At 39.4% G+C, this 25,582-nt stretch overlaps 1 protein-coding gene across 2 annotated transcripts in view; it reads right to left on the reverse strand.

Annotated features, from left to right (window-relative positions):
• The window catches only part of LOC148368045 (telomeric repeat-binding factor 2-like), a 35,252-nt gene extending 10,776 nt beyond the window's left edge, over window positions 1–24,476 (reverse strand). Inside the window, exons 1-7 of one of the 2 annotated variants that reach the window (XM_088334749.1) lie at window positions 24,219–24,476; window positions 20,847–20,933; window positions 20,620–20,750; window positions 16,699–16,779; window positions 16,394–16,534; window positions 15,341–15,459; window positions 498–986 (exon numbers count right to left, since the gene is read on the reverse strand). In XM_088334749.1, coding sequence (XP_088190875.1) covers window positions 498–986; window positions 15,341–15,459; window positions 16,394–16,534; window positions 16,699–16,779; window positions 20,620–20,750; window positions 20,847–20,933; window positions 24,219–24,357 — 1,187 coding nt within the window. In that variant the 5' untranslated portion in view covers window positions 24,358–24,476. The remainder of the gene's footprint in view (window positions 1–497; window positions 987–15,340; window positions 15,460–16,393; window positions 16,535–16,698; window positions 16,780–20,619; window positions 20,751–20,846; window positions 20,934–24,218) is intronic. The other variant, XM_088334750.1, reaches the window with a different exon arrangement.
• Window positions 24,477–25,582: the final 1,106 nt, after the last annotated feature.

Raw genomic sequence — 25,582 nt, forward strand, 5'->3', positions numbered from 1 at the left:
AAACACAACATTACAATTCAAGCACTTTCAAGGATTTCAGGCACACATAAAAATCCTGAATGAATTAAATGGATAGTGTGCGGGTTTTTCGTTGACCTAACACACCTTCACCACACACCTTTGCCTTTGTAGCTTTATAGGAAAAGGTCATTCATTGGAAATTCCTGTCCTGCTTCTTCCCCCTTACAGCCTTACCCTTTCTCACACCCTGCCTGCTTCGTCACAGGTTCAGTTGATAAAATTCTGAAAGTTGACTGTAAGCGTTCAGACATGGCAATGGCAACAACTTTAAGCATTTTCAAGCACTTCACCCGAAATGCAAGCAGTTTCCGGACCATAACGACACATTAAAATTCAAGCATTTTAAAAGACTTCAAATGCTTCACCCAATATTCAAGCACTGTTTAAACATTGAAAACATTCAAATTCATGCATTTTCAAGGGTTACAGGTCTGTTGAAACAACGCACTGTACTGGAAATTGCCTAAATAATTTACCTTCTTTTTGTCATTGTGTCTGTGGTTGATGGAGGTCGCCTCTGCGGCATTTCATCTGAATCAGTATCAGAAGTTATTGGGGCAAAGATTTCCTCCGGCTTATCTGCTCTGACCGAGGTCTCGGGGCCCAGAGAGGAAGCCGGCGTTGAGCTCGCCTGACTGTCCGGATCCATAACCATTCTAGCGATGCTGAAAATTTGCTGTTTCTTTGCCGGAGACATTATTCGCTCCCTGGCAGTGTTTTGCATTGAACTGGTCTTGGACTGAAGGGGAGCATCCGTTTGAGCTGGAGGAGCGGCCGGTGCAGCCTCACGGGGACTGTCAGAGTTTCTCTGGAAAAGATCTTCACTTCCACATTTGTCGAAAGCCGTAGGGATTGTTTCATTCTGCACGTCTTCCTCCAGTTGAGGAAATGGTATTATGACCACACTTCTAGCCAAAGCCTGGTAGACCAACTTCAGTCGCTTCTTTGGGATGATTGAATGGCCACTAGTTGGAGGAGAGCAATGTAGGATGAGTGAACACACTGGAAAATAACCGATAAACCAATGAAGGGTTCTTACACCTTTTTATGGCCAAATCCAAATATTATTAAAGCACTCTTGGGCCAATCAAAGGCAATTTTTCCAGTACCTTTAAAGAAGAAATCCAGCGCAGAATGAATGTTTTCTGTTGTCGACTTGAATAAAGTCACCATCTTACTGCTAGCACATACCATGTGCTATTATGACCTGTTCCTATATACTATCTACTAAGGATGCATGATTAACCTAAATGTAATTGATATCGTGACGTGACATATTGCAATAGTGTAACCGCAAAACACTGCTGTTTTTTCAATGATTCTTAGTTCCAGTTAGTTATTTGAGTTTTCGGCCAACAAGAATTGTCAAATTTCGTGGTTCATCAGCGCCGGCCAATCAGAAGCAGGTTTTAATGGGACCAACCAATAAAGGTGAGGCAAAGTTTTCAAGACATGTGTGCACGGATTTTATTTGGTGAAAGCTGCCAGTCAGTCAAACAGCCCTTGCAAAAAAGACCACCATAACAAACGCCACAGCTTGTAGCTTTTGTGGCTCGTTACATTAAAAATAAATCCATTAATTAAATCGGACTCTGAGGAAAGTCGGAAAAGCGCAAAGAAAAACTGATCACCAGAGGGAGCAGCTAGGCTAACAACTCTTAAGCCACCACTCGATTGTGGATATTCACCAACGACAGATCCATTACCCATGAAACAGACGACTTGGAGCTACTACTCGAGGAAGACCGCTACATTTGTGACTTGTATTTTAATCATCACAAAGACCTTGGAGAAGCGTTAAGCGTGCCAGCCTCTCTCTAAATCCTTTTCTTACACTGAAAGGAGTAACCCTCCAATTTCGATATACTTTTGTATAATGACAATAAAGACTTTATTCAGCTGCATTTTTGTATTCATTTGAAGATCTATAGCGGGGTTCGGCAACCTATGACACGCGTGCCACTGCTGGCACGCGAGGGGTTACCCAGTGGCACGCAAGCGCACGGCAAAATAATAATGATTATATTTTAAAAATGCACATTTTTACCTGAAATTTCGACATTTTCATTTGCTCGCCATGCTATTTAGAGGCTTTACGTTAGCGCCCCTCCTCCACTGCTTCATGTGTCAGTGTGTGTTTGTGCGGTGCCTGGCAGAGATCAGTGTTTTAACACAGCAAAAGAAACACACGCGTGCGATAAATATACGAATCATGACGGCTCCTCAAGCGAAAACATCTCGTTCTTTCCAGCCAGCGTAAACAGACGAATGAGACTTTGTGCAAAAAATGCTCGTGCTGTTTTGTGCATTATGCCTCAAGAACATTGTACCTCGCACAGCAAGTGCTAAACGTCATTACGAGACGAAACATGAACATGAATTCAAGGATGAGTCTGACATGGCGGAGATTTTTAAAATGCAGTGTGCAGGTACGGGAAACAAACAGACCATGAAGACCTTTATCACTGCTAAAAACACCACCACTGAAGCAAGCTGAGCACACTGCATAACAAAGCACAGAAAACAATTTACTGATGGCGAATATTTTAAAGAAGCGTGTTTGTGAGTGTGCATGTATGCGCGCGCGTGCATGGTGCTTTGCTGCTGTTATTTCAAGTTTTGATATTTTCTGCAACAAGATATCATTGATGAATGGTATGGTAGCTGTCCATAGTACTTGTATTTTTTATTGTAGTTATTCATTGTTAATGAAGAATGATTGATTCTGGTCAATTATTGTTGCAAAAAGTTGAAGTCATGGATGGCTACAGGCCTTTCCACATGTTATTCACATTCAATTTTTAGTTGATTGATGAACAAGAATAGTGGAAGATAAATTGGTCAGTTATTACCAGTGTTTTTCAACCAGTGTGCCACTGGAATTTGCCCAATTTTATCATTCCAAAAAATCAGGCCATTATTCAGTATTTTTGCAATCTTCAGACGAGGAACTGTAATAGTCATTGATATTAGTGGGTGGTAGTAGATTTTTTTTATACTTTTTATGTATTAATTAACTTAATTTGTTTAACAAAGCGGTTTAAGATTGCACTGTAAAAAATAAAAACAAAGCGCATCATTCTTTTTTTATTTTAATTATTATTTTCTTCTTTTTATATACTAATTATCTGCTTATGAGGTAGTGGAGTGAAATATTTGACATAACTTCATTTTTAAACATTGCTGCTGGAAATGTGAATTTCCCTTCGGGGATGAATGAAGTATCTATCTATCTATCTATCTATTTGACGGACAGTGTGCCTCGGAACCTTTTTATAAATAAAACTGTACCTTGGTTCAAAAAGGGTTGAAAAACAATGAGTTATACGATGAAAATGTATATCCATGTATATTTGGACTGGTGACAGCTCTGTTGGATATCAAAAAAAAGATTGTGCGAGTCATAAATCTTGGTTGGGCACATTGATTTACAAGGATATTTGTGAATGAAAATGAAGTGGCAATCCACACCGATAAGGTTGCTGGCCCCTGAACTATAGTTATTTTGTTAGAGTTATATAGAATAGAATAGAATATACCTTTATTGTCATTGTTACAAAATGTGACAACGAAATTGGGCATAGCACTCCAGTTTCACATGTTTACAGTGAGGATAAATGAAACCAAGAATATAAAGGAACAGAGAAGATAAGGTTACAAGGACAAGGAGGATACGGTTATAGTTATAATTTGCACAATATTTACACAAAGAAATGTCGGCATGTAGGATGTTACATACAGTTGGTATCGTAAGGGTTGTGCAATATGCATTTGGTGCAAAAATAGTCAACATTGTGCAAAATATAGTCAACATTGTGCAAGGTGAGCAGTAAACCTAGTGCAAACAACATTGTGCAAGAAACAGGCATGAGTACCATTTTATGTTCGTATGAGGTAGTGAGAGTTTTCAGTTTTTTGTGCGGTGTGTGTTTAGGTTGGTAAATGGCTCTCGGGAAAAAACTGTCTCCGAGTCTTGTTTTCGTTTTGTGTGACCTATAGCGCTAGCCGGGAGGCAGTGGGTCAAAGAGGTGGTGGCCGGGGTGAGAAAAGTCCTTGATGATGTTTTCTGCTCTGCTGAGGTAGCGAGAGCAGGCAATGTCCTCCAGACTGGGCAGAGAGCAACCGACGATTTTCTGGGCTGATTTGATGACCCTCTGGAGCGTTTTCCTGTCTGCTGCTGTGCACCCAGCATACCACACTATAATGCAGTATGTTAGAATGCTCTCCACTGTGGTTTTGTAAAAAGACACCTGCAGCTGCTGTTTTAGATGATTTTTTCTGAGCACTCTCAAGAAATGCAGTCGCTTCTGGGCATTCCCTACCACCGCTCTGGTGTTTGCAGAGCAGGAGAGGTCGGAAATGTGCACACCCAGGAATTTGAAAGAGTGGACTCTCTCTACAGTCTCTTTTTATGATGAGTGGTGCTGGATTCCTGTCAGTTTGTTTCCTATATAGTAGCAGTCTATAAGGATATCATGTTAAAGTAAATTTGCAAGCACAGAAATGCACTTTTCTTTAAAATCGAAAATCGCATTGAAATCGCAATACAAGTCTGAAAAATCGCAATTAGTGGTGCACGATCTGTAATAAATAGAAAAACTATTATTTATGATCTTTTTATGAAAAATGGGATGCTATGAACAGACATTAATTCTGCCATTCTGCTTCAGCAATGCACGCACAACTCAACTACGTCTCACTTGTTTACAAACACAGAAAGGGCTATAAAAGGTGATTATGGCGTTCAATACAGGAAAAAAATAAATGACTGTACGTATAAAAAGCGGAAAAACGAGGTACATTTGTACTCATTTTGATTATATTGCTTGCTCCAAAGCAGAATGCAGTCAATCCTCCAATTTTAGATATTTTTTTGTGTTTTACAGAGGATTTGTCTCTAAATTGGTTTACAAAAAAAATATTTGATAATTTATTTGTAGCGCCGAATAGTTAATATTTCTCATTTTGTTTTAATTGTTTTGCATTTTCAGGGATTTTGTGTTGTAATATTTTAAATCTGTTCAGTGTGTAAGACGCTAAAATTATTTTGTATGTTACAAAACCATTTTTGTGGAATATTCTATTTTATATTTTATGCAAAGCATATGACATGAATACAGACGCCCCCTTTCTTAGGAACGAGATGCGTTCGTACGTTGAATGTGTTCGTAATTTGCTTTAGTGCTATATTTTGTATGGGATGTATGTTAAATGTTTATAAAAGTATGTTTAGGGTTATTACGTATTGTATAAGTAACCTGTGTTGTTTTATACTGGAAAATAAACATTTAATATAAGTTTAACTTACTTTTGGGAGTTGGGCTACTTCTCCTCCGTGGTTAAAAAGTGGTAAAAAAAAAAAAGAAATCCAATCATTTTCTCAACCGCATAAATCTTTCTTATGTCACTTTAATTTCAAATGAAACATCTTGCTTCTTCTTTACACTTTACACCAACCATATTGAACGGATGCAGAGGATATTAAATAATAAAACAGTCAGTTCTTAGCGTGCTGGAGATACAGTACAGTGCTGTCTGTTTACACACGAACTGGGACTGTGACAGAAAAAGGAAGGCGGTGGATGCTGGGCTAGCTCTCACAGCGCCAGACGACGGTAGCGGCGGAAAGAAGCACTGCAGTACAGTCCTGTACTCGGAAAAAAAGAGCACACAATACAAAATCTAACTTACAGCAAGGTCCGGATATTTTTCGACATCCTGAAAAAAATGTTCATATGAACCGTTGTTCGTAACTCGAATGTCCGAAAGTAGGGGAGCGTAGGTAATCACGAAATAATGTGGTGCATAAAGTTTTATTATTATTATATTATATATATTATATTAAAATTGTACTATATCATTTAAAAAACGAAAAATATGAGAGCGTTTGGGAGCTGAGCAGAAAAAGCAGTTATTTTCTAAAGAGAACCATCTTCTTGTTAGCGACCAGCAGGGGGCGGTGACGCTTAACAGGACGAAGCCATAATCTCAAGCCACCAGAGCAGGCGTGTCGGCGTCATTTGCACACACATTAGGTTTTTCTTCATTTATTGCATGGTCTGACAAGAAACATGACAATGGCAGCAATTGCCATAATTCTCAAGCACGTCATCCAAAATTTCCTTTTTCCTGACCTTGCAAAACTATTTGGCCCCCTTGAACTTTGTGACCTTTTGACAAATTTCAGACCTGAAACATAAAGATATAAAACTAATTTCTTGTTAAGCATCAACAATGAGTGGGACACAATCATGAAGTGGAACACACTTGGATATTTAAAACCTTTTTAACAAATAAAAAATGAAAAACTTGGTGTGAAAAATTATTCAGCCCCATTGAGTTAATACATTGTAGCGCCACCTTTTGCTGCAATTACAGCTGCAAGTCACTGGAGTACGTCTTTATTAGTTTTGAACATCGAGAAACTGGTATTTTTTCCCATTCCTCCTTGAAAAGCAGCTCGAGCTCAGAGAGGATGGATGGAAAGCGTTTGTGAACAGCAGTTTTCAATTGGATTGAGGTATGGACTTTGACTTGGCCACCTTGATATGTTTTTTGGTGAACCATTCCATTCTAGCTTTTGCTTTATGTTTTGGATCATTGTCTTGTTGGAAGACAAATCTCTGTCCCAGTCTCAGGTCTTTTGCGGACTCAATCAAGTTTTCTTCTAGAATGGTCCTGTATATTTGGCTTCATCCATCTTCCCATAAATTTTAACAATCTTCCCTGTCCCTGCTGAAGAAAAGCAGGCCTAAACCAAGATGCTTCCACCACTAAGTTGACTGTGGGGATGGTGTGTTGAAGGTGATGAGCTGTGCTGCTTTTAGGCCAAACATAACGTCTTGCATTGTTGCCAAAAAGTTTGATTTTGGTTTCATCTGACCAGAGCACCTTCTTTCACATGTTTGGTGCGTCTCCCAGGTGGCTTGTGGCAAACTTTAAATGACACTTTTTATGGATATCTTATCCTTCTTGCCACTCTTCCATAAAAGCCAACTTTGTGCAGTATAAAACTGATTGTGGTGCAATGGACAGATTCTCCCACCTCAGCTGCAGTGTTCATTTTACCTCTGAAAAGTGATGGGTCCCAGGGACTCGCATGCTCAAAAATCTATAGGGTCCCAACCAGGGGTCAGCAATAAATGATTGGTGAAAAATTAATGCCATTAATTGCGAACAATTAATGGAATGGTTGCTTAAACTCATAAATCCATTTATTGCAAAATTTAAATAATTATCAATTATTGCGACCCATTAATTGCGAAAATATTCGGGTTTTTTGTTAGTCGATTGCGTCAACAAACGTGCAAATTTTCACGCCGCGCGAGCATTTCGTATGCGGTCAAGGTCACATACACGCACAATCAGGACAGTGCATGCATACGCGTAAGCTACCGTGTTTCCCCCATTATAAGACCCACCCTGAATATAAGGCCCAGCTTTTTATGAGAAATGAAATTCAACCTTCCTGCAAATAAGAGGCTCATATTACCTATGAAAACCGTAGATATCAACGTTATTTAACAACGGCAATGCTTTTCTAAGAAATTTTTAGCGAAAATTTATTACTTTTGCACATATTTTTATTTCAAAACCTCAATTTTTGACGATGATTTTGAAGTAAGGCCGGCCTTATATTCGGGGAAACACGGTAGCTGTACGTACGTAGTGTGGTTGCAAAGCAGCTTTTTATTGGTCGGGACAAAATCGGGCTTGTTGATTGGCTCACGTTTTGCCTCAAGCACGTACGTCGTGGATGCACATACGCACACGTTGTACACCACTACTACTACGCTGTATTGGTTGTAATCTTCGCACGGTTATGGGACCGAAGGAAAAAATGGTTAGAGAGTACTTCACGCAGATTGATGTCGTCAACGGCAAATGGCGCTGCTCATGTGGCGCCGAGCGCATCCAACGGCGCAACACCGGTTGGAGCAATTAAATTACCAATTAATGGCTAGAAATCCAATAAATACCCATTAATTGGCCTTGCCGCGAAAAAATTAACATTAATTTTTTCGCACTTAAATATTATTTTTTTTTCCAAAAATCAATTACTGATGACCCCTGGTCCCAACAGAGATCTATAGGTCCCCAAAATTTAGTGTTATCGCGGTTGAAATTGTAATTCGGCGACAAATATATAAGTCTATACATTCATTCTGTTTTAATCATCACAGTTAATTGGTAATACAAAGCAATTATCACTTCAGAATTTTCAGTTCAAATATTGTACACTATAAAAAATCATATTGCTATTTATATATTCATGCAGTTTTAATCATCACAGTTAATTGGTAATACAAAGCAGCTATCACTTCAAATTTTTCAGTTCATATATTTTTCGAAGCAGCGCGGCGGCGCAGTAGTTAGCGTGTGTGCGGCACAGTTCTAAGGTCTTGGGTTCAAATCCAGCTATCAGACTTACTGTGCGGAGTTTTTATGTTCTTCCCGTGCTTGCGTGGGTTTCCTCCGGGCACTCCGGTTTCCTCCCACATTCCAAAGACATGCATTTCAGGTGGATTGGTCCCTGAAATGTCCCAATGAAATGTCCAAATTGTCCCTAGGTGTGAATGAGCGAGCGAGTTGTCTGTCCCTGTGTGCCCTGCGATTGGCTGGCAACCAGTTCAGGGTGTCCCCTGCCCACTGCACGTTGATTTGACCTATTGCGTCCCCAGCAAAAATGATGCGTCTAGGATGCAGGGATGCGGGCAAACGAGAACACTGCAGCTGTAGACCATTGCAGGTCATCCAGAGTGATCATGGGCCTCTTGGCTGCATCTCTGATCAGTTTCCATTTCAATATTATTGCTCCTTGGGATATTTAAAGCTTGGGAAATCTTTTTTATCCAAATCCAGCTTTAAACTTCTCCACAACATATCTCAGACCTGCCTGGTGTGTTCCTCATTCTTCATGATGGTCTTTGCGCTTTAAAAAGACCTCTGAGACTATCACAGTGCAAGTGCATTTATGCAGAGAGTTGATTACACACAGATTCCATTTATTATTGTTGGTCATTTAGACCAACATTGAACCATTCAGAGATCTTCACTGAACGTCTGGACAGAGTTTGCTGCACTGAAAGTAAAAGAGCTGAATAATTTTGCACACCCACTTTTTCATTTTGTATTTGTTAAAAAAAGTTTTAAATATCCAATAAGGTGTGTACCACTTCATGATTATGTCCCACTTATCGTTGATGCTTCACAAGAATTTACAGTTTTATATCTTTATGTTTAAAACCAGCTCGGTGGACTTGGGGGTATGGCGCCCGCTCAGAGACTGGGAGGTTGTGGTTCAAGCCTCGGCCGAGTCATACCTAAGACTTAAACATTGGTACCCGTTGCCTCCCTGCTTGGCGTTCAGCATTAGGGGTTGGAATTGGGGGGTTTGGTCACCTAATGACTCCCAACACCTCAGTTGGGTTGAGCGAGAGGGCTGGGTATCCCCTCCTCCGAATCAATCTCCCAAAAAGAGTCAGAAATGACTCTAGCCACCTCCCACTAGGTGGATATGGCTGTGGTGTATATATATATATATATATATATATATATATATATATATATATATATATATATATATACACATATAATCTTTGTTTATGTCTTTATGTTTGAAGTCTGAAATGTGGCAAAAGGTCACAAAGTTCAAGGGGGCCAAAATGTTTCGCAAGCCACTGTACATATACATATATAAGCAGTAGAGGTAAGATCGGGCCCAACAACTCCAGCCCGACCCGACCCGAGGGTTCATAAGCCCAAACCTGCCCGGTTAACTTGATTTGAGGGACGGAGCCCAAAATTAACCGAAGCTTTACTTCAGCCCTATGCGTGTTCTGGCGCCGAAGTGCGCATTTCTGCGAAGTGTAGCAAAATGAAACTAAATAAAATGGCACCAAAAACAAAATCATATTCTGCAGATAACAAGATGCAAATAGTGAATTATGCAGCCTAAAAGCAGAAAAAAACGTTTGTAACGCTTGTAAGCTATTGGTCTGACGTAAGCGGCGCATTTTCTACCGTGAAGGATGAAAATGTATTTGGATTTAATGATTTGGAGTTACACTGTTTGGTAAGCACGCCCTTTGTTATAGAATTATCTGTAGAATATAATTTCAGCGCCCAAATGCGCATTATGGTCCCCAACTGCAGCACCTAAATGTGTTACTCATCTAAAAGAACTGATACTTCAGAAAAAAATTACGCCGATAGAAGTAACAAGCAGGCATCTAAATAATTACTTGAGTCAAAGTTTATTTCATTGTGAGAATAATTTATGTGAAAAGTGGCAGCAAGGCCACAGTACCCCACACAGCATCTTCTGTAGTATGCTAACTTCTACTCTTCCACTAAAAGGCACGCATATAAACTACACATTAAACCAATCTGCCCTTGAAACCAATATGCGCATGCTGCGCAGATCATCCACAGGGATAAAAAAACTGCGAGTAACTCCGCAAGAGAGGTGTAGTGGGGTGTCAGGGCAGCAAAGATTCACACCGATTCAGCCAGCACCCCTTGATTTGAGATCTCTGATGCCGATAGGCCAATTCATATTCAAGGCCAATTCATATACCTTTTTTTGTATCATACTGTGAGTGGATACCTGCTCTGCGTTCCTTCCCTTCACTATGTTTGTGTCCTGCTCCTTGGTCTTTGCTCTCTCTCTCTCCGCTTTTTTTCCGCAGGGCTTTGATCAATTGTGTGCCCCGAATACATGAGGTAAAGAGCATAAGCAGAAAAAACATCAACGGTCTTAAAATAGGTAATGAATTTAAACTTCTGTTTTAGTTTCAATCTATCTCTCATGGTTAGATAGCTGATGCCTAGAAGATTCCTGTAGTATCACATCTCCACAGCCTGATTTTTTTATGTTCCAGTCTTGCTGTTAGAGTCCATGTCTCACAAGCGTAGAGGAAGATGGAAATAACTAGCAGATGCACGAGTCTGATCTTTCATTTCACCGCAATGTTATTTCTTTCTTTTTTTCAGATCTACTTTATTGTCATTCTAGTACACGTGTATACAGAACGAAATGTCGATACATCTGACCGGCACAGTTTCCTTGAATGTACAGATATAAATAAAAGTTGTATTGTATTATGGCTACGTATAGTATTTTACCATAGTGCCGATAGTGCAAGAGGAGTAGCTAACCAGATGTGCAAAATGGGCAGTCAGGTTAAAAAGTCAGGTAAACAGTAACATTAACACTGTAACAATAACGCTGTAAGTACAATAGTGCAGAGAGCAGATGTGCAAGGAGTGGCTAGCTATAAAGAACTGCCAGTAGTGCAAAAAGTCAGATTAGCAGCCGTTTAGATTTAAGTTTACTATATGTTAGATTGACCATTTAACAGTCTAATGGCCAGGGGGACAAGACTATTGCGGAACCTGGTTATTGTCCCTCCAGATGGGTTTAATTCTAGCAAGTGCGGCTGTGGTTTCAGCTATCCTGGCCATGATTTCTGGTTTCAACCCCTCTTCTGAAAAGACCGCACCCAGAATTTTACATTTGGTGATAGGTTCTCGCCCTCTGTGGTTGATGGTGATGTTTGTGGGGATACCTAGGTATCCTATACTGGGTTGATGTTTTGTCCAGGAAATTGACCAGATCTCAGAGTTCCTGTTCATCTCCTGCCAATCAGGCAATATGCTCAGCCGAACGGAGGTTGGTGATGCTGTGTCCCCCAATACGGACTGTACTTTCATGCAGCTCCAGAGTTTAGGACATGATCTGCTACAGTAAGATGTTCATTATAGTTGGAAAAAGAATGAAGCCTTGTGTCACACCAACTGTGGTTTGAAACCACGCTCCAATGGTACCATTGTTCAGTACCGCACTGTTAGCATTAGCATAAAATAGTATAATGGTCTGAACTAGTTTCTGGCCCATGTTTCTGGCCCGTAAAGTGGCTTGGCACACTCTGCCAAACGCCTTCTTGAAATAAAAAAAAAACATGACAGAGGTTTCTCTGGTGTTGTTAAAACTTCTCAAATAGGATGCACAGATTAAAAATCTGTTCTGTGGTACTCCTTTACTCCCTGAAACCTGCCCGTTCTTTGGCTCGGATGCTTTGGACGGTGGTTTCATTCAGTTCGGTAGGATCTTTAGCACAACTTTACTTGCATGGCTGATGCAGTGTTTATTTTACCTCTGAAAAGTGATGGGTCCCGAGGTTGAAATGGTAAATCGTTGAAAAATATATAATAAAACTCTATATATACATTCAGTTTTAATCATCACAATTTATTAGTAATAAAAATCAGTTATCACTTCAAGATTTTTAAGTTGACAACAATATTGTACATTAAACAAACTAATATTGCTGAAATAATTATATTAATCCATATTTTCAATCAGTTTATTGGTAATACAAAGCAGTTATCACTTCAGATCTTTCAGTTCATACAGTATATTCTTTGTGGTTTGCTGTCCCGCCACAGTTGTAATGCCTTCTCAAGGTCCAATCCATTATCATCCTCCTCATAGCGTAACCAGGAATACAATTTAGTCAATTTTGGCAGAAAAGTCTTTTTCCTGCTAGGAGTGTTCTTTTGTTTATTTTCTTCCGTCGAATCGTTCGCTTGAACACACGTGTTTTCCTTGCCTCCGCAATCTTTCAAAGAATTTCCATACTTGTCAACCTCTACGGCTCTGTGCCCTTAACAAAATGTTGTATTTTCCCTTACAAAATAATCTTACACCATATTTTTTTCAAACGTGTTTATTTCTGTAGTTTAACATGTTATATTGTACATGTGTTTTGTTATATCATATATATTGTTAATTAGCATTTTGTTGTGAGATACAGAGTTGCTTGACATGAATGAGGTTTATTATAAAAAAAGTTCAAAAATTAAGTAGCTTGGACGTTCACCGTGGAAGGAAAAAAATACTTGCAAATATAATCAAGTAGAATAATACATTTTTTCATTCAAATTATTAATTCATTTTCTGCATCAAATTAGTGTTGGTAATATATTGATTAAAGGGATAACCACAAACCCGGCTTTTTTTCATTTTCTACTTTTATACTTCTTTTTTTCTTAACTTTTTATAGAACAGATTTCGTAATACCAATCATCAAAGCAAGTAAGCCGTTTGAGAGCCGGCTCTCTTAAAAAAGTTGAGCCAAAAAAGCCGGTTTTCTAGATAAGAGACGGATTTCCTTTCACTACACAACTTGAACTCATTTGACTTGATTGATTTGCCGTTTCGTGATAGTCGGTGTATACTGGATGGTACCCATAATTGACAAATTAGCGTTTCTTGTACGTAGTACACGTCTTAAAGTGCATAATAAACATACTTTGTACGGCAAAAACGTACAGGTTGACAGGTATGAATTTCTCCGCCGTTTTCTCGTGCCGGAATTATTGCCGTTGTTATCACTTTCTGCATTATGTTTTGACTTATTACTGACACTGAAGAAATTACCAATTTTGTGTTGATTTTCACCTTCCCTCAACGACAACCACCACAACAAAGACGTGATCTCGAAGCGCCGAGATCAGCCTGCAGACGAAAACTCGAATCGCAAGAAACCAAAACAACAATGGCAGATCTGCCTGACGAAAAGTTTGGATGGCAGTAAATCTTCAGTGTTCTCGTTTGCCCGCGTCCCTGCGTCCTAGACGCATAATTTTTGCTGGGGACGCATCGTCTCAAATCAACGTGCGTCCCCGGGACACAACTTTTTTGACACAAAATTGTCATTATTACCCGATTACCTTTTTTTTTAAACAAAGATTTACAGCACTCTAAACTGTTTGTCAGGCAGATCTGTCATTGTTGATTTGGTCTTGCGGTTCTAGTTTTTGTCTGCACGTCGATCTCGGCAAACGAGATCTCGTTGGTCCGTCACCTTTTAGAGAACCGGCTTTTTCGGCTGAACACATTAAAGCGAGCCGGTTCTCAAACGGCTCACTTGCTTTGATGCATTATGTTACGAATTATTATGTTGTATAGAGAAGACAAAATATAAAAGGAGAAAATTAAAAAAGACAGGTTTGTGGTTATCCCTTTAATCAGTTTATTACCAAAAATAATTTAATGCAGAAAATTAATAATTTGAATGAGAAAATGTATTATTCTATTATATTTGCATGTATTTTTTCCTTCTACAGTGAACGTCCAAGCTACTTAATTTTTTAAGTTTTTTTATAATAAACCTCATTCATGCCGAGCAAGACAGTTAGTATTAGGTGGAAATCGACACAAAATTGGTCATTTCTTCAGTGTCAGTATTAAGTCGAAACATAACGCAGAAAGTGATAACAACGGCAATAATTCCGGCACGAAAAAATGGCGGAGAAATTCTTCGGAAGATCGCGGAGGCGGAAGAAAACACGTGTGTTGAAGCGAACGATTCGACAAAAGATAATGAAAAAAAGAATACTTCTAGCAAGAAAAGGACTTTTCTGCCAAAATGGACTAAATTATATTCCTGGTGACGCTATGAGGAGGATGATAATGGATTGGACCTTGAGAAGGCATTACAACTGTGTCGGGACAGCAAACAACGAAGAATATATGAGGTGAAAAATCTGAAGATATAACGGTTTTGTATTACAAATTAACTGTGGTGATTAAAACTAAATGAAAATATAGATCAATATAATTATTTCAGCAATATTATTTTGTATAATGTGCATTATTATTGTGAACTGAGAAATCTTGAAGTGATAACTGATTTGTATTACCAATAAACTGTGATGATTAAAACTGAATTAATATATAAATTTATATTTATAGATTTGAGCATGCGAGTCCCTGGGACCCATCACTTTTCAGAGGTAAAATTTTTTAAAAGATTTTAAAAAAAATTTTAAAAAAGTAATCGGGTAATAATGACAATTTTGTGTCAAAAAAGTTGCGTCCCGGGGACGCACGTTGATTTGAGACTATGCGTCCCCAGCAAAAATGATGCGTCTAGGACGCAGAGACGCGGGCAAACGAGAAAACTGCTGATGTGACTGATGGTTCTGTAGGTGGAGCATAGTTGAACATTTTCTTTCTTTGGTAGGATAAATAATAATCTTTTCTGGCTAATCTGAGGAGCTGAAATGGCTTTTCTAAGGGTTGAAGATGCGATGTTCAAAGCTCAACAGATGTTTTTTTTGGTTTTCCTGATGACAAAACGAGTTCCGGATGGGGCCGGCTACATTTTCATTTTATTTTTTCAAGACTACTAATATTATTTACAAAGTTTTACATGGCAGATATGTTAATTTTCTTGGGATTTACTTACATTGTGAACTTATGCAAATAAATATAATTTTTAAAAAGTACATTTTTTCAATAAAAACCTACCTTAACTGACGCTGGACATGTTCTTGTGTATTAGCAGAGGGGTCACGTTCTTTCGGCTCATCCATTGTAATGTCGTCATCACTTTGCTGGTCAAGTTGTGTTAAATAATGCTTTGCAACCTGGTGCAAAGATAAAAATCTTCATCAAGATTTTGTTGCTGAACAGAAAAGTATGTTCTCTACAATATACAGAAATACCTCGCTGTATTGCGGTTCACCTTTCACGGTTTCGCTACATTTTCGTTGTGGTTTTATTTACTTAATTCTAATTATGAAGGACGAAGAGAACAAAGATGCTCTGCTTGCGACCTATCGTGGTGGATACTCAAGAACTGTATTGTTTAAGTTGTAAGAAAGATGCTTTGTGAACACAGAAATGTAAATTTTCAGTTTTATTCCAATCTGGAATATTAAAACATCATTCATTACCACTGTCCAGCATTAAGAGAGAGAAATTGTTTTTTTTTAAAAAGGAAGAAATTATTTGAAATAGAGACCGACCGATTATCAGGCGGGCCAAAACTCGGGACTGATACTTGGGAATAAGACGGATATCTGTATCATCATTTTTATTTCTTCAACGGGCCGATTTTTTAGGCTTAGATACAGTTGAGCCTTTCTCTGCCTTCTGTCGGGGACACTACCCACCCCTCACCTTCTGATTGGATAAGTGACCATGGGTGGAGCCACTGAAGCAAGAAGCTGTCCTAGTCATGTTATTTCTGTTTAAATTCTAATTTAGTTACTGTAAAAGGTTTTGGAGAGCTGTCAAAGTTTCAATACAAGTTCTAACAAATATTCCTAGTTTCTTTTTGCATTATTAAATTTTCTTTTAAATATTTTACGGCAAATAAATATGAGCCCCAAATGTCAGTTATCGGCCTCCTATTACTAATAATCGGTGTCAGCCCTGAAAAACCCATGACGGCTGATCTTCACACAAAAAGTAATTTTCTATGTGAACACGGCCTTTAGAAATTTAAATATAAGACCGCCAAGAACTAAAAACCACAAGTCTACATACAAAATATACAGGAGAGCGTTTAATACATACCTTGTGGAGAAGGGGAACAGAGAATTGGCAGTATTTTTGACAGAAAGCCAGGACCTGCTCTTTCAACTGTTTGAAGTTCATTTCCTCAATTTCTTTATGCTTGGTGCTCCTCTGGCTGATGAGATTCATGTAGATACTTTTCTGAGAAACACATTTTTTTCTTATATTACACCTGATAAGGATATTATTGATCAACTGAATTTAGTTTGTAATTTTCAACAATCAAGTACTAGTTTACAGATCGGTTTAATTTAGTCTTAAAAAAAACATTTTTGCAAACATTGCAGTTCAGAAAGACAACTCACCGTGGTAACTGATTCTGGAATACGTTTGAGCACGTCTTCAGCTCTTTCAAACTCTTCATTTTTAATCAAAATCTTCACAATCTGAAGACAGAAACCAATAAACACCCCGTTGGTTTAATCAAATTAACGGATGTCAATTGCAATTGACTCTACCTATCTAATTGGTTTACTCCATTCGTGCAAGGTAATTAACACATGCCGACAGATTAAAAGTATGTAATCACATTAGTTCACCGTTCTTTTTCATCTAATCTACTTTTAATACGCACTTATTTTCTTCCAAATGGCTCAATAATAAGTACTCCTTGTACAGGCATGAAATGAAATAAGGCCACGATGGTATTGGTTCAACATAGGTTAAAAAAAATGCTGTGACAATGGTTCTTTTTTTGTATTCGTTATTTTATTGTTAATAAAAAGCATTATAATTTTCAATTGCTCCACAGCCAGAAACATCTATACAAGTCTATCTTCTGCCCAAGCAATAATTTTATTTGTATCACACAAACACACACACAAAAAAACATCAGGTTTACTATACCTGGAAATGTTTTAGATTACATTTGTTTGAAATAGAGTTAAGAATTAAAAAATTGTGTTTAACTACAACTAATTGTTCAGTCTGTATCAAAACAATTCTAATCATCATCTTTTTTCCCCTTGAAGGATTTCTTTCTGCAATGTTTTTTCATGGTACAATGAATTAATAACAAACGAGGCAGACCAACGGCCATTCTGTTGAACTTTTGGAAGTACAGTAAACCTCGGATAAGTCGGACTCGCATAAGTCGGATTCTCGGATAAGTCGGACAAATTGCGTGGAACGTTTGTTCTCTAGGCTTTTCTGTAGTATTACACCTCGCATAAGTCGGATTTTATAAGTCGGATCCTCGCCTAAGTCGGATGGATTTTTCCGTACAATTGACCCTTTTTAATGGTTTTCGCCTCTGATAAGTCGGATCGGTATCAGGTCGCCTAGGACATCTCCCAAATGCTCTAAATTTCAGCCTCCAGTGGCAGTAAGCGATGGAATTTTCCGGGAAGATTTTCACTCCTCACAGATTTTCCGGGAAGATTTTCACCCCTCCCAGATTTTCCGGGAAGATTTCTTGATGTGACGTGGCGTTCCGTGATTGGCAGAGGCTATTCATCAAACTCCTCCTCAGTGTTGAATGATAGCACTCTCAATCACAGCACGCGGTCATAGAACAAAGCCTCGTAATCATAATCCCATTGTTTCTTATTACAGTAGTGCTAGCATTCAAATTGAATTTGTGTGAATTTCTTTGGACTTCCTTGCGGTCTGTGCGGTCTACGGTGTGGCGATGGCCTCAAGTTCTAAAACCAAAGGCAGGAGTCTCAAGACTAGAACGTATGAAGAAAAGCTCGCTATCATTGAATTCCAAGAAAAGAATCAGCACATGAAGCAAAAAGACATCGCGGCGAAGTTTGGAATGAGCCCTCAAACTTTGAGCGACATTCTGAAAAGCCAGAAGAAGATAAAAGATATGTGTGCGACAGATTTTAGAGCTCCGACCGCTAAAAGGCAGAGGGTAAATGATCATCCAGATGTCGACAAAGCACTGATTTTGTGGTTCCGTCAAAAATCATCGAGGCCTGAAATCAGAATTGACTGTGGAATGATGCTAATGCAAGCTAACAAATTTCGCCAACAGTTTTCACCGGAATCGGCTGAACTTGCACCAGCGTGGATCGACAGGTTCAAAAAACGATATGGACTTGGGCGGATTACTAAAGCCGGGGAGTCGGGCGGAGTGGATACAGAGGTTGTTGAAGAATGGAAAAGCGGAAAACTGCGAGAAATACTCAAGAATTATGAGCCAAAGGATATTTATAACGCGGACGAGACGGGCCTCTTTTGGCTGCTTTTGCCGGATAATTCCATCGGTTTTATTGGACAATCTCATCACGGTGCGAAACAACCAAAATCTCGACTGACAGTGCTTGTGGGTTCCAATATGGACGGTACTGATAAGTTGCCGTTGCTGGTTATCGGAAAAAGTAAAAAACCGAGAGCCTTTAAAAACGTAGAAGTTCCGGTGCTGTATGAGGCCAACAAGAAGGCTTGGATGCTGTCGTCGTTGTTTGAAGCTTGGCTGAAAAAGTTGGACAGGAGGATGGCGTTCGAAAAGAGGAAGATCGTTATGGTGGTGGATAATTGTCCGGCGCATCCAACCATTGAACTGAACAATATCGAATTGGTGTTTTTACCACCAAATACCACTTCGCACACCCAGCCGATGGACTCGGGTATCATAAAAAACCTGAAGTATTTCTACAGACGTACACTGGCATTGCGAAGACTTGAGGCAACAGATGATAACGCTCCTCCGTTCTCATGGACGATTTTGGACGCAGTAATCGCACTTAAGTCTGCGTGGAAGCGAGTGACTGCCAAGACCATCGAAAACTGTTACCGAAAAGCTGGTTTTGAGAGACCTGCAGAGATCGCTGACGATGTAGGAACCGACGATCAAGTCCGTGACGAATCACCAGAGGTCGTGGAGGACACTTCAGAAGAGGAAGTGACAAACTTCCGGAACATATGGTCGCGACTACGAGACTTGTTTGGAGAGGCAGTTCCAAGTAACCCTGATGATTATCTCTGCGTAGACGACAATGTAGAAACTGTCCAGGAATTAACAGATGAACAAATTGTTGAAGTCGTTCGTGATCCTTCAGCGGAGGAAGGTCTCCTTCGTGACGAGGAGGAGGATGAGCAAATGGACGTTGAAAGACCGCCCCCGAAACTCAACGACGCCTACAGTGCACTGCGCACTTTGAGGTATTACGGCCTTGCTGCATGCCCAGAACTCGAAGACCTTGCCGATCAGATGGAGACGTTGCTGCTGAAACAATCCCAGTTATCTATGCAACAAACCAAAATTACAGACTTTTTCAAATGAGTACAATGTAACTCCGAACCTAACAGACTTACGAATCTAACGGACGATGAATCGTACGGATAAAATTACATAACCAGTTCATATACAGTGTATTATTAACCATAGTTCATATCAACCATGTTCATGTTCATTTTAAGAACTTTTTTGATAATAAATCACGTTCATGTTACAAGATATCATTGCTTGGTATTTCATTTTACATATACAAGTATGCACTTTTCTAAGAGTTAAATTTCTTCTTAGTTCGAAATTTTGCGACCTCGGATAAGTCGGATCCTCGGATAAGTCGGATGAAAATGACCGGTCCATCTGGATCCGACTTATCCGAGGTTTACTGTACAGTAATCCCTCGGTAATCGTGGTTAATGGGGACCAAAACCACCTGCGAAAAGTGAAAATCTGCAAAGTAGCAACAACCCTTCAAAAATGCTTTAAAAAAGGAAAATAATTTATTTATTCTTTAATTTTATTATTATTATTTTTTTAGAGACACGAAGCTCTGAACCCGCGAACGTGGAACTGCGAAGTAGCGAGGTCCCACTGTACCACATTTTATGCACCATAAGGCGCCCCTAAATGCCTTCGTTTTTTTAAAAAGCTGACTGCGCCTTATAAAACGGCGCGCCTTATATATTGAGTCGCAACAGGTCTCGCCAGTACGGTAAGCCGCCGTAACCTCAATTTTCTCCCATAAAGGAAGGAGTGCACAGGGCATTAATAAAGTTTGACTAGCCTATCTGACTGTTTTATCGATGTTCCGTTTAGTGCAGCAACATCCAATGGATGCATATTGGAATATAGCCCCAGCCTTAACTGTAGCACCTTATAGTCTTGTGCGCCTAATGTATGAAAACTGTATGACAAAAGACTAGATTTTGGGGGTGCACCTTATTTTCCGACGCTCCTTATCGTGTAGAAATTACGCTACCTATGTCGTAGCAGAAAATGCTTGTTACGTTTACACATATTCATAGCTTGGGACTAATACACTTACTATCTCTTTCACAGAGTAGCAAATTTTTTTCAAGTCTTTTTTTGGAACATCACTATTCCCACGCAGAGTTTTCAAAAGCTCAAGGGCTGACTCTAAAGGGCAGAGTGACCCTTCTTCCTCCAAAGATACATCTGTAATGACAATACATCGTTTGCATGGTTTATGAAATGTGCTTCTCGAACTTCAATTGTGTGCATTAGTTGCAAACCCAAAGATTGCAGACTTACCAAGCTGATTTGTCCTGGATAGTAATTCCATTACAAAGAACTTTTTTCTCAGAGGGTCGGTGGCTGCTACATGACGGACACTGACACCTGCATTACACAAAGTAATAACAAAGCAGAACACATGTGTAAATCAGTTAATTTGTTGAAATAAAATGCGTGTATAAAGCACAATAAACCTTGAATCCAGAAAACATGGCAAACAGGTAGAAGTCCGATCTTGCCTGGCCCAAACCAAAATTGGGGTCGGGTCTAAAAATGTCAATTTTTAAGTTATGAGGATTTGTGCGATGGATTCCGTACTAGGGCTGCACGCAATAACCGAAATCTTATCAATATCGCAATGTGACGTGGTGCATTAGTGTAACCGCAATACATCATAGTTCCAGTTTGATATTTGAGTGATGGAGTGTTTGGCCTACAAGAATTCTCACATATCGAGGTTTATAACAGCGCTGACTAATCAGAAGCAGGTTGAGATGGCAACATCCAATAAAGGTGGGGCAAAGTTTGCAAGACAAGTGTGCATGTCTTTGATAGGCTGGTGCAAGCTGTCAGTCAAACAGCCCTTGCACAGATGGCCACCAAAACAACCGCCATAACTCGTAGCTTTAGCAGCTTGTTACGTTGAAAATGAATTCAATTATATCGGACTCTGAGTAAAGTTAAAAGAACGCAAAGAAAAGCTGATCACCAGCGAGTGCATCCTGGATTTCCATTGCGCCTGGGAATTGCGTCAGAAGGGAAAGATAACAGCTAGGCTAACAAATGTTAAGCAACCAATGTCGAACGTGGCTAGTCCCCAACGCCAGATCCTTTACCCATTAAACAGAGCTACTAATCTTGGAAACCCGCTCAATTTGTGACTCTTGTATTTTAATCATTACAGAGACCTCGCAGAAGTCGCAGTTACCCGTCACTAGCGTGTAGCTCTCTAAATTGCTTTCTTACACTGAAAGTTGTATTTAAGTATGACAAATAAAAAAACATGTATTCAACTGCAATTATTTGTAGATTTATAGTTATTAATTTGTTGCAGATGTCAGTCTGTCAGTCTCTCAGTCTGGTAAGTTTGCATGTAACTACGTTTAGGTTCTCCCCAAAAACAAAATGAGAACAGAAATGCGCTTTTCTTTTTAAATCAAAAATTGCATTGAAATTGCAATACAGGTCTGAAAAAAATCAATTCATTTTTTCCCCAAAAATCAGACAGTCCTATTCCATTCCCCCTTTCGCGCAGCCCACATACGCGAGCTCAGTAATTTATAAAAACTGAAAATAATAGCACCAAACGAAAATCATATTCGGCAGATAACAAGCTGCAAATAGTGAAATATGCAGCCATAAAGCAGAAAGAAGTTTGTAAGCTACTGGCGAGAATGCGGCACATCATCTACCGTGACAGAGAATGAACATTTTGGGGGATTTAGTGATTTGGAATTAAACTGATAGTTTGGTAAGCATGATCTAATGCTAGAGTGGTTGGTAAAACCTTACGAGTTTTTTTTTATAAAGGAAAAAACACACATAGGAATGCCTTGTTTTTTGAGGGGGTTGAATTCCCAAAAGGACCCCTCATAGTCAAAACCCACAAAGTAGCACCCTTTATTTTATTTACAATTATTATACACCCTCACGAGTCAAAAATTAAAAAAATTCAATGAAGCACAGGTAAACAGCAGCAGTGATGGACTGTTGGCCAGTCACAATGCAGAACACAATGCAGAACACAATGCGTGACGAAAATCCGCGAAGTAGAGAACACTCGGTGAGAAGAAATTAACAGAGGGACTGCATATCAAATTGCACACCCCTACTACTGTAATTGTATTTATATTTTACCTATTTTGTCCTTAACCGGTTTTACTTTTATTCATAGTACTGCCACTAATACTGCTGCTTGGAACATTTTACTGTATGTCTTGACTTATATTTCAGTTGTTTTTACATCAGTATTAGCCAAAGGGTCACTTGCATTTTTCTTGAGTATTATTAATCTGCACTTTGTAGTCAATTTTGGTGCATGGGAGAGTGGGAAATGAAATTTCCATTCATTTCTATGTTGAGCATATGTGAGAAATTGACCTGACTTTTTTTTTGCTTTTGAAACCGGGAAAAGTAAACTACTAAATTGCAAAGGATTACTGTAAAAGTGAATAAATATCGTATAATCACAAAGCAAGGGCAACATCTATTTTTGTGCAGCCCAGTCCCAAACGACCCTCCACCCAATACCGGTCTGCGGCACGATGGTTGCAGACTACTGCTTTACCTTGCATCCATGTGTATGGCAACATCATATACAACAATTATAATGTTACCTTTAGAGTTTTAATTATTCAATTACTCTAATTATTTTAAAGATTTGTACAGGAGTGACTTTAGGTTTAGGGCTTTGAGGGTGCTAATCACCCAGAGTGTCTGGCTGGTTTCTTTTTTCAACTTAAAGTGATTTTGGATCATTCAACACTGTTCAGGAGTGTACCTTCACAATTGTGAACATCACATGGGCTGTTTGGGTTAAACCTCGGCATTCTCAAGCGCAAGTATTTGATATTTCACTCTCCGTTTATTGTTGCCTACTCATTTGTACAGGCAGCACGGCGGAGCAGTGGTTATGTGCGGCACAGTTCAGAAGTCATGAGATCGAACCTCCTGTGTGGAGTTTGCATGTTCTCCCTGTGCTTGTGTGGGTTTTGTCCAGGCACTACGATTTCCTCCCACATTCCAAAGACATGCATGTTAGGTGAATTGACCGGTCCAAATTGTCCCCAAGTGTGAGTGAGCGAGCGAATTGTCTGTCCCTGTGTGCCCTGCGACTGGCTGGCAACCAGTTTAGGGTGTCCCTTGCCCATTGCCCGAAGATAGCTGGGATGGGCTCCAGCACCCCCGCGACCGTATTGAGGATAATCAGTGCAGGTTATAGATGGATGGATACTTTGTACAGCGCCCTTGGCTGTCCAGAAAGGCGCTTCGAAATACAATTTACTACTACTATACTTGAACAGAAAAAAATGTAAACACAAGCAACATACACGCTGTAAATTGCGGGAAATTGCCGCATATTTGATGCAATTGGCATTAAAGAGATAGATTGAAATATTCCAGGGTATATCAAATTGATTTCATACTACGTTCAACATTAACGGCGGCCCACACAATATTAATTGTATAACAGAGGCCATGGGCCAGTAAAAACTTGATCACGGGTCTTAAAATTATAGTGTAGATCTGTTTTCTTCTTTCGTGCATTTTTTCCGTTGTTTCCGTTTGGTAATTTGTTGATGGTTTTTGGGGTGTTTTTTTCTGTGCCGTGCAGAAATAAAGACTTAATCATCAAGCCAGACAGAACAAATGAAGAAGTTTGGTACATACCCTTGACCACTCCTATAACTTCACCAAAGTCTTTGCACTGATCTTTGAGGAACAATTCTAGCGCCAAGGACATGTAGTAATCCAAAATCCACCGATTAATAGTTGGTTCTGTTTCCGTACGTTGAACTTCCTCGGCCATGCTTTCAACAAATCACCACCGTAAGCCGTTGCTCACGCGAGCAGTTGGAACTAGCGCATATTACTGGGTGCGTTCAGGTCTGTCTTGGCTACACATACGTCATTTCCGTGAATGCCGCGGTTTTTTTTCTTCTTCTTCTACTTCTACTGCTTTTCTTCTTCTCCTCCACCTACTCATTTTCCCTTTTCTTCTTCTTCTTCTCCTTCCTTTGCTTCTTCTCCTTCTCGTACTTCTTGTTCTTTTCCCTTTTCTTCTTTACCTTTATCTTGTTCTTCTTTTTCGTCGTCGTCTTCTTCTTTTTAATGTTTGATTGAAATAAAACGCAAATACGTTCTTTTTTATTATTCATATTAAAACACTTTTTTAATCAAACACTACATATACAAACACAATCGAACAACAAAAGGAAAAGAATGCGTTGCACTACCGTTCCTCTGGATTGCCGTAGGTTTTGTAGGCGTCCTTCTTCCAGTTATTTCCCACCGCATACTCACTAGGTGTAAATCAGTTCTGGTCGCTTCCTTGTACGCGAATAATTCTGATTCTTAAAATTACTTTAGTTGGGTCCTTTTGTGGTCGAACTGGTTGACCCTAAACTTTTCATGCATGATTACAGTATAACCTTTATGTGACAATTCATTGTTTATGCACATGCTCACCCGGGCATTACCTTTGGTAACTAGTGTAAGTCATTTTTTTTTCAAGTTTCTACTCTACAAACAAAATATTTTATTGTTTAAGACGTTCATTTGGATGGTGTTATGAGTGCACTGCAGGAAAGAGGTCTAAATATAGTGTAAGCTAGAGCTCTTTTTTTGTGATAGGAATGAGTGGAGAGATGTTGTAAAAGGATAGTGGGATGTTGTAGACATGTTCTAAGGGATGGGCAGGGCACCTGTATGATGTGACAAGGGTAAACCAGTGAAAGCTGTCGGGCCCTGCTGTTGAACACAACAGTGTGTTGTGTAACCCTGACCCGAGTGACATGGCCGCTTTCTTGTGTCCCGTTTCATCTGGAGGGACAAAAGCATGACCAACTTGGGTGCCGAGGTGCTTAACTTGTTTGGGCATTTGGGTTGGCCATGGTCCCCAAAAAAATTGTGTGTGTTTTTGCTAGTTTTTCCCTTTTTTGTTTTTCTTTGTTTTTGTGTATGTTTTTGTCTTGCTGTCGGTTACCCCTCCTCGAGGGATATGACCAGGGTAGGTCGATAGAGATCAGTTTATA

Source organism: Urocampus carinirostris, chromosome 4, assembly GCF_059441175.1.
Source record: "Urocampus carinirostris isolate Australia breed hairy pipefish chromosome 4, RoL_Ucar_1.0, whole genome shotgun sequence".
Classification (NCBI taxonomy): Eukaryota; Metazoa; Chordata; class Actinopteri; order Syngnathiformes; family Syngnathidae; genus Urocampus; species Urocampus carinirostris.